Below are 9,608 nucleotides of genomic sequence, written 5' to 3'. Positions count from 1 at the left end.
GTGGATACAATTGTGTATTGGTAGCTAGATCTCTAGGAACAGCGTTGTATACGAGTCACCACTAAGATAAATTAACAACAATCTGAACGTCCCGAACTGCTGTGCTTTCCAGAAGACGGCAGTCTATCTCACCTCTCGCGATAACTAGAGACGCTAGGGAAAGGTATCTTGCGTTTACACGGGTAACAAGAGAAGTTTGGGTGGTCTGGGAAATCGAGTGTACAAACAAGCGGACATTTTTCGAGTAGCGAAGTTAAAGAAAGTCTTATTCACCGAATTGCCTGTCAGACATCAAACGCAAACCAGTGATCGGAGTTCTGTGAGATTTTCCGTTGAATTTTTTCTTCGTGTCAGCACAGAACAGAAAGTTAGCTTGTCTGCTGCCATGAGTTTCCTTTTGTGAGTATAGAAAAACGAGATGCGCTTTTCCTGTTTCGAAGCGAAATAACGACTATGTTTGCTGCACCAAAACGTTTAACAGACTGTTTTAATCAGACGTCTTGCTTTAACTGAGTCGAACATTTTGGTTCTGAGTCATTAACATTCAATTTTCTGTCGAGATATTTTAAGTTCTTCCTGTAACAAATAATAGTTTGAGCAAGGCTACGTTTCAGTGCTTTAAAGTGTTGCGGAGTGAGACTGCAGGTTGGGGGCGCTTCCGATGACGTTCAACAGACAGTTAGGCGTGCTGGCAAACTAACTCCGCACTTATTTACTTCATAGTAGCCACATCGTCCGCTTTAGCAATAGCGCTTGTTATTTCTGAAGCGTGGGTGTAACCGACCTGACTTTTGTTACATTAGCACCAGATGGACTGTTATGACGAGTGGCCTTTCCCTGTCATTACCACAGTCTACGATGCTATAATTAGCGAGGCCGTTAGAAGTCAGTTGATGCATTTGGACAAGATGGTTATTTTGCATTAGCATTTCTTTTATGTATTTATAAGACCCGTTTTGTAGATGACCGTGTTTCTGTAGACTTATTATGGACATTTTGTATAGAGTTTGCTACTGACAGCAGTAGTACTGACAGATGAAAAATGGGGGCAGTTATATATAGGTTGAATACAATTATCTGTTATAACTACACTTGTTGAAAATTGTGCATTATTACCAAAATGTGTAATAACTAGAATGGGTGCAACCTTTCATTACAAAATGAACCGCATTCCAGAACTCTCCTTTCTCCCTTCTTCATTGCACACCCCCCCTTCTCCCTCTCAGCGGAAATCGTTCCTCAAAGACCTTCAAGCCAAAAAAGAACATTCCAGAAGGCTCCCACCAGTATGACCTGCTGAAACACGCAGAGGCCACTCTGGGCAGCGGGAATCTGCGGCAGGCCGTCATGCTGCCGGAGGGAGAGGATCTCAACGAGTGGATCGCTGTTAACAGTGAGTCTGCCCCTATGCGCTGTTAACAGTGAGTCTGCCTCTAAGTGCTGTTAACAGTGAGTCTGCCTCTAAGTGCTGTTAACAGAGAGAGCCTGTGACTATGCGCTGTTAACAGAGAGAGCCTGTGACTATGTGCTGTTAACAGTGAGTCTGCCCCTATGTGCTGTTAACAGTGAGTCTGCCCCTATGTGCTGTTAACAGTGAGTCTGCCTCTAAGTGCTGTTAACAGAGAGAGCCTGTGACTATGCGCTGTTAACAGAGAGAGCCTGTGACTATGCGCTGTTAACAGTGAGTCTGCCCCTATGTGCTGTTAACAGTGAGTCTGCCCCTATGTGCTGTTAACAGTGAGTCTGCCTCTAAGTGCTGTTAACAGAGAGAGTCTGCCTCTAAGTGCTGTTAACAGAGAGAGCCTGTCTATATGTGCTGTTAACAGAGAGAGCCTGTCTATATGTGCTGTTAACAGAGAGAGCCCGTGACTATGCGCTGTTAACAGTGAGTCTGCAGGACAACTGTATTCACCCATGGACAGAAATAGCCTGCGATCAATGCAGCAATGGCTTCAGTTTGTTTATAACAAAGAAGTCATTCAAATGAGTGAAGGCAACGATGCCATTTCTTCCTTTTCAGCCGTGGATTTCTTTAACCAGATAAACATGCTGTACGGCACCATCACAGAGTTCTGCACGGAGATCAGCTGCGTCATCATGTCCGCAGGGCCCAGGTGAGTGCCACACCCGCCTCCCGGCCCTGCTACTTCATTAGGGGTCAAAGGTCAACGTGAGCCTTAAACAAATGGGAGGTCTGCGTTAGCTTCACAGTGGATTTGTACCTGCACGCGGGAGCAATGTGGCGAACTGAGAGGCGGAACGTTCTCCGCATCGCGAATTAGAACGGAAGGGGAGTGAGATGTTTTTTTTAAATGACAGGTACGAGTACCACTGGGCCGACGGCACAAACATTAAGAAGCCCATCAAATGCTCCGCCCCCAAATACATCGACTACCTGATGACCTGGGTGCAGGACCAGCTGGACGACGAGACTCTCTTCCCCTCCAAGATTGGTCAGTGAGAGATGCGCACCGCGCCAGTAGCATACCTCTGTTCGCACGCGCTCCGTATGTGTCTGTACTGTGTGTCTGTTGCTCCCCAGGAGTGCCCTTCCCCAAGAACTTCCTGTCCGTGGCGAAGACCATCCTGAAGAGGCTGTTCAGGGTCTACGCCCACATCTACCACCAGCACTTTGACTCCGTCATGCAGCTGCAGGAGGAGGCCCACCTCAACACCTCATTCAAACACTTCATCTTCTTCATACAGGTAACACACACACACACACACTCACACATACACGCACGCATGCACACACGTACACACCTCATTAAAATGCTTATTCTTCTTCATACAGGTAACACACACACACCTCATTCACGCACTTCACTTTCATACTGGTAATACACATGTACATGCACACACACACACACAGAAAAGCACCTAATTCAGGAACAGACTGAGCACGGCCTTATACCTTGAGTACCTCGTAGAGCTGCCAGTTTTCTCCAGATTTGTGCGCCTTTTTCGCCTATTCATCACCCATGTTCTTATTACCTCCCTCCCTCCCTACTTCACATTGCATATCCTCCGGATACGTAGCGTATTTATTGTGTCCTTGAAATGTTTTTGCTGTATATATATTTTTTATTGCCTGAGCTCCTTATTGCTTAGGAGAGTAATGTGTTGTCAGTCAGCATACGGTGTGCGCTTTGTGTTTGTAGGAATTTAACCTGATAGATCGGAGGGAGCTGGCTCCACTGCAGGACCTGATAGAGAAGCTGGGCTCCAAGGACAGATAGGCCCCTGAGCCTGGATCTCTCTGTGACTCCCCCCTGTAAAAGTGTCATTCTCTGGATCTCCCTGTAAAAGGGTCAGTGCCTGCTCCTCCCTGTAAAAGGGTCTGTCCCTGATCCTCCCTGTACATGGGTCTGTCTGTGATCCTCCCTGTAAAAGGGTCTGTCTGTGATCCTCCCTGTAAAAGGGTCTGTCTGTCATCCTCCCTGTAAAAGGGTCTGTCTCTCATCCTCCCTGTAAAAGGATCTGTCTGTGATCTTCCCTCTAAAAGGATCTGTCTGTGCTCCTCCCTGTAAAAGGATCTGTCTGTGATCCTCCCTGTAAAAGGATCTGTCTGTGATCCTCCCTGTAAAAGGATTTGTCTGTGATCCTCCCTGTAAAAGGATCTGTCTGTGATCCTCCCTGTAAAATGATTACATATTTTTTCTGATGTCCAAAAATATTTTTCACATCCAGTTTTTATTACTTTATTAGAATGAAAAAGCAAGACTCTAAAGCAAGTTTAGTGTCACTTTTATGGACAGAATTTCTGTTTTTGTTTTAATTACTTTTAAGAAGTATTTTTAAATGTTTCATACAGGGGTTCCCGGTTCATAAATTGCACTGATGGACAGTGTATGTTACGTATGTCAAAGGTATCATTTCTATTAGGGATTCCTCAACTGGGACCAACTTTTGCCTATATACATCAGAGGCAATATAGTCCAAGCCATTTTTGATTTTAGTATTAAATGATATTATGGATGTTTTTTTTTTTTTTTAATTTTATTTTCCCTCCTCATTGTAATAATTTTACATTTGGTGTTTTTTGCACAAGAATTCAGTTTCTGAGTTTATGAGTTTATCATGCGGTCAAACAATTTCATAGTTTTTCTTTATTTTTTATCCTGAATTTTTTTAAAAAATGACTGTGTGTAATAAAATACTTTAGGTTTTCTTACTCAAATTACTGGGTATACTTAATTACCAAAATGTCATTTTCAGGTATAAAATGTTTATCAGTCAAACCTTTGGATTGTATATTCATAGAACAAAGTGTAGTTCGTGATGAGTTGTACTAGTCGGACGATTCATGTCAGAAGAAAGTTATGAATCTGGTTGTGAGGTGTGGACTTCTGTGCAGGGGACACAACTAAATGTGAATTCATTACTTTGAGTTACGTTTAATGTAAAACTTGAAATGCCTTTCTAAGTGTATGTAATGTAAACTATTTCTTTATTAACCGAAAATGCACCACATTTGAGCTGAAAAATGAATATTTTAACACTTGAGAGTACATGAAAGTGTTAATTCGGCGAGCAAGGGACTGTAGTATATTTTGTTTTAAATTTGTGGTACATAAGCAGAATATTTTAAACACGTGTAATAAAGAATGTATCTTTAAAAAAATGTTACAGTAATATAATTGAACTTTTCTGAAATAAATATGGGCAAAATAAAATCGAATGTGAAATGTCTGTTTTACGGGTAGGCACACTTATACAGCCCGCTTTCCTCTTTTTAGTTATTCCTTTCATCTCATTTGTGATTCTCTGTCGTGATTGGTTGGATTACAAAACACTTCAATGGCCAAATTTGACTGATCTCCCTTCTGATCTGATGAAGGATCTAAAGATGGCGATTCATTTTCCGTTAAGCCATAGTTGTATCTTCCCCCGATTATTTTTCTTTTCGGTTTTTCGATTGGCGATCATTTACGTTTGATATTGTTCATCTGTCAGATAAATAACACGAAAATTACAGTTTGTAATCCAAATGACATAGGCTACACTTCCTTGAAGGTCTTTGTTTCATTGGAATACCCAGAATGACAGTTTCTCAGCCGTTTTGAGAATGACACGGCCAAATTTGGCAGAAAATCCCACTATTATGCACTGTCAAAATTCAATTGTGTTCTGTACCGTTAATTTTATAACTTTCCATCTATTATTATTATTTTGTAATAATAGTATTGCCGAGAAACAACGGAGTAAATGTATCACTCTACATACAATTTAATTGTATTAGTCTCTAATTAGAACTGATATAGACTGCAGTACATATACAACTAAGAACTATTGTTATTATCTACAGTTCATTTTGTTGTGGTTTCGAATTTTCTATCCACAGTTGATTTTTCAAACTTAAGAGTCATTAATCTTACTAATTTCCGAATGCTGACCCCCCTCAAACCTTGCAATCACAATGCATACCCATAGAAATATACAATAAGTAATATGCAAAAACAGAGTTTAAACGAAGACTTATGATATAGACATTTCTGATATAGTTCACGTAGCCTAGTGTTTCTTCGGTGTTGCAGTCTATAATTTACAGGTAGAAACTCATTTTAGGTTATTTAGGTTTACTTCTTACTGTTGCTTGCTGATAGACTTTCCATCAGTGACATAATAGCACATTAATCGAATGTAGCCTATTTCATGTTTGCGTTTGAAATACTGATGGCGTTAGATAATACTCTTCATTTCTATTCAGGGCCAGTATTAAACTAAGTGTGACGTTAATGCACGGCTTTGATTATTCATATTTGAAGATCATCAAATACGCTCTGCTCCCGGAGTCACTTTCATGCTGACAAGTGGGTGCGAATTTACTTCCCCTTTCAATGAAGAAGAAACTTCATCTCTAATAATGGAGCCAATACTACAAGGAAAGCCTATACTTCCTATTTGAGAACAGATTCTAATTTTTTGCGGTTCCGAAGCTTATAAGTTTCAAATGGAAATGTAGGCCTATAGTCTTAAGCGTCAGCGAATCAGTGAAGATGGAGCCACTACGTATTTTTGTAGTCAAGTTTATCATACAATCATCCCCATTTACGTGCAATAAATTGCCGATTAAATGTAGCGTCTCTGTTTTAGAATTCAAATAAGATAAAAAATAAAATAAGAACATCAGACGATATAACAAACTTTACTGTTTTATTTATACCAGTGATTAATTTCATCTACGCTTCTATATGACATTTATTAAATCATCGAAAACTGTACTTAATCGCAAGGAATTTACTGGTTAACTTCAGTTGTTTTACTTATTTGTAGTCCGAATGATGTGAAAATAGTTATAGCACGTCTAAATTAGCTCCGACTTTTAATTGCGTCATAATTATGCTCGCGTGGCTAGCCTCCAGTCGTTAATCAAACCCCCTTTCTCCGGCTCTGATTAATTTGACTAATATTATTGTTTTGCTGTCTAATCAAAGGGGATCACGAATATACATCGCTTACAACAGCAGAAAGATCATGGTCCTCACACCTCGTGCATATGAAAGGTTGGTTGGTTTCGAGAGACGGCGAACTTGGCAAAACGGGCCCTTTTATCTCATTTGATAGAGACAACGTGCAGGGAAGATCAGGGAGAACTTCAAAGGCTTTTCAATGACTGAGATTATCAAAGGACGACTGACCTCTATATACTAGACCACCTTCAGCACTACAGCACTCCAAACAGCACAAGTCAGAGGAAAGAGGACAGAGCATTACCTCTCTGCATCTCCTTCTCTACCTTTTGCATTACATTACGACGGACAATTTGAAAAGTGGACTTTTAACGGTAATCATGGCGCCCTTCGTCTTCTGTGTTCTCTGCCCACTGCTCGCCTGCTGGACCAGCATCGTGAGCTCTGGGTCGATTCCTGTGGAACTCGCTCTCAGAAAAGCGCTTTTGCAAAGGGCTCGCGGAGCACACCGATCCGGTTCAAGTTCCCTGGCGTCTGCTTCCAGTTTCGCGTTAAAAACCCCTGGATTCCATCCCAACGGATACCCGCTGTACATGATGCAGCTTTACCGAACCTTAACCGCCGCAGACCGCGTTAGAGTGACACCTGTCAGCACCACCAGAAACACAGGCCACGAGAACCCGCTACTACACGAGGCTGACTCCGTTCTCAGTCTCATAGCGAAAAGTGAGTATGCTGTATTTAATTTGAAATGTTTTACAATATAATTCTGTATATTTATTTAGCTATCTACGCATATCCTAATCAAGTCGTATAATCTTCGAAGCTGTTCGTGTATATATATTTCAGCCAATGTTAAAATTCAGATTCCAAATCACCACGGTGCGTTTTTACGCACGTTTACGTACGGCTATCCTGTAGAATTCGAGCTGGTGCAGTCCTGTTTCAGGTGGATGGTGTTTGTATTCGGGCTGCTTGTGTGTGTAAAATGTAGACAGCGATAGGGGCCTCAATACATGTCATTTATCCACATATCCACTCTAGTGGCGATTATGGATTATATCCTCCCTGGTTGCACTGGCTTGAATAGTAGGTTTCTCAACCTTGTGCGCACGATTGTTTTGTTATTTTTTTGTTTGTTCCTATTATGAATACTAAATGTAAGTTAGGTTAAATGCAGACACAGCTGAGGCTGATTCTGCAGCAGCTTTTACTGAGCCTGTTTCTAACCCTCTGCTGTGTCTTTTTTATCCAGGTTGCTTCCAGGTGGGGGAGAGGTGGACAATCACCTTCGACATGTCCGCCATATCGGCGAGGGACAGCGTCCAGCTGTCGGAGCTCCGCGTGCACCTGCCAGAGTTTTCCGCCGCCAAGCGCGTGACCGTGGACGTGTACCACTCCCTCAGGCAGGTCTGCGGGCACGCGGGGCCCTGCCGAGAGGAGCGCCTCCTGCTGGGCAGCTTCGGCGCAGTGCCGGGCGCCACCGAGTCGGCCTGGAAAGTCTTCAACGTGACGGGCATAATCCAGGCCTGGCTGCGCCGGCAACGAGGGGGGGCCACGGCAGCCGGTCGGGAGGGCGAGCGGGACGAGGGGCGGGGCGGGAAGGTCCAGCACCCGACGGCCAACCGGGTCATGATGGTGGTGTTCTCCAAGCAGACCGCGCCTCGCGACGGGCAGCGGGCGCCGACGCTCATCCGCGCGGTGGAGAGCTCCAAGTACGTGGCCCAGGAGCGGCCGTCCGGCAGGGAGCCCGCGGGCCGCCGGCACAAGAGGGACCGCAGCGGCGGCAGGGAGAGCGTGCGGGCGGCGGGGGGCGCCGCGGCCGGCTCCTCCGCCGCCGCCTCCGAGCCTGGCCGGGGCACGCTCTGCCGGAGGGTGGACATGTGGGTGGACTTCGACCAGATCGGCTGGAACCAGTGGATCGTGTACCCCAAGCGCTACAACGCCTTCCGCTGCCAGGGCGAGTGCCCCAGCCCCGTGGACGAGGACTTCAAGCCCACCAACCACGCCTACATGCAGGTGAGCAGCGCACCCGCCTCCCCCACTCGTACACACACGAGCTAACTGATTCAGCGCATCTGTAGTCTGGAACCGTTTGGGCTCCATTTGCTGTGTAAGTGTGATTTTAGAGGTGATGGTGTACCATGGTTAGGTTAAACTAGGCTCGTGACATTGAGATTTCAGGTTTGACCCCATAAGGGTCACTTAACCCTTTGAAAAGTAGGTTTTTTTTCTTCTTTGTTTCCCCCCCTTAGTCGGTTCTAGAACTCCATTGTTTTCAATTACCAGTAGTGATAGTTACATCAGCATTAGACTGTTTAGTTAAGAAGACGTTTGCATATCGGTTATCTTACACCTCAAATGGTTAAGAGGTGTCACTGGTTAGCTTTGAATAGCAGTGTGGATTTGACTGACCTGAGGTCTGTGTTCTGTTTGTTTTCGCAGAGCTTGCTGAGGATGCATCACCCGTCGAGAGTGCCGTGCCCGTCCTGCGTGCCCACGCGGCTCAGCCCCCTCTCCATGCTGTACTACGAGGACGGCGAGGTGGTGATGCGGCACCACGAGGACATGGTGGTGGAGGAGTGCGGCTGCCACTGAGCGCGCCCCGCGACGGCCCGGTATCGGCCCAACTGCAAAAAAAAAAAAAAGCCAACGCGTCGCCGTCGGCCCAGCGCTGGCCCAGCGGCGCGCGCCGCCTCTGCGTTGCCTAGGCGACCGGCCCGCGTGTCTGCCTCACGGCTCAGAGACTCCCAGACAGGAACGCCGCTCTGAGGCCACGGGGAGGAGAAACGAATCGAAATACGTCTTTGTATTTTTACAAACGTGTTTAAATCTACCTGCATTGCATTTGGTACTTCATACGAGCTCTTTTGACTTGTATCGGATAAACGGATAAAGTTCGACAACCTTAATGCACTGATATTTAAGATTTAAGTTTGCCATGTGGATGTGTAGTAAAAATATATCATTTTATAAATGTCAAGACCTAATGCATCACATTTGTCACATTACTTGGAGAGATCACAGCCAACTAGGTTTGAGATGAATGTACTTGCTTGCCCCGTTTCTGAATGTAGCCTTTTAAAAGAGCACCTACCTAGTCAAAGTTATAGTTTTATACAGGTACTTATGATGTATACACAGTTCTATTTTTGTAAAGTGATCATGTGAGAAATTAATTTAATAAAGAATCAT

The 9,608-nt window shown here is 44.4% G+C and overlaps 2 protein-coding genes across 2 annotated transcripts; both read left to right on the top strand.

Moving 5' to 3' along the window:
- Positions 1 to 105: 105 nt before the first annotated feature.
- LOC135239375 (MOB kinase activator 1A-like) lies at positions 106 to 4,129 on the top strand. The gene is made up of 6 exons (XM_064307986.1): positions 106 to 399; positions 1,227 to 1,393; positions 2,021 to 2,114; positions 2,320 to 2,453; positions 2,543 to 2,706; positions 3,162 to 4,129. Exons 1-6 carry the CDS (start codon positions 386 to 388, stop codon positions 3,237 to 3,239), a joined length of 651 nt encoding a protein of 216 aa, XP_064164056.1. The 5' UTR covers positions 106 to 385; the 3' UTR covers positions 3,240 to 4,129.
- Positions 4,130 to 7,179: 3,050 nt separating this feature from the next.
- Positions 7,180 to 9,598, top strand: LOC135239374 (nodal homolog). Its single transcript, XM_064307985.1, has 2 exons — positions 7,180 to 8,432; positions 8,859 to 9,598. The coding sequence occupies exons 1-2, from the start codon at positions 7,710 to 7,712 to the stop codon at positions 9,009 to 9,011; spliced, it is 876 nt and encodes a 291-aa protein (XP_064164055.1). The 5' UTR covers positions 7,180 to 7,709; the 3' UTR covers positions 9,012 to 9,598.
- Positions 9,599 to 9,608: the final 10 nt, after the last annotated feature.

The sequence above is a fragment of the Anguilla rostrata genome, chromosome 14 (genome assembly GCF_018555375.3).
Source record: "Anguilla rostrata isolate EN2019 chromosome 14, ASM1855537v3, whole genome shotgun sequence".
NCBI classification, from domain to species: Eukaryota; Metazoa; Chordata; class Actinopteri; order Anguilliformes; family Anguillidae; genus Anguilla; species Anguilla rostrata.
The sequence above is the reverse complement of the archived record's forward strand: the minus strand, read 5'-3'. Positions and strand labels throughout refer to the sequence as shown.

Bases quoted from the DNA above. Each gene is read 5' to 3' on its own strand.
- LOC135239374 (XM_064307985.1), top strand. From the start codon at position 7,710: ATGTCCGCCATATCGGCGAGGGACAGCGTCCAGCTGTCGGAGCTCCGC. The intron at 8,433-8,858 runs GTGAGCAGCGCA...TTGTTTTCGCAG, and splicing joins CCAACCACGCCTACATGCAG to AGCTTGCTGAGGATGCATCA.
- LOC135239375 (XM_064307986.1), top strand. The intron at 1,394-2,020 runs GTGAGTCTGCCC...CTTCCTTTTCAG, and splicing joins CGAGTGGATCGCTGTTAACA to CCGTGGATTTCTTTAACCAG. The intron at 2,115-2,319 runs GTGAGTGCCACA...TTTAAATGACAG, and splicing joins ATCATGTCCGCAGGGCCCAG to GTACGAGTACCACTGGGCCG.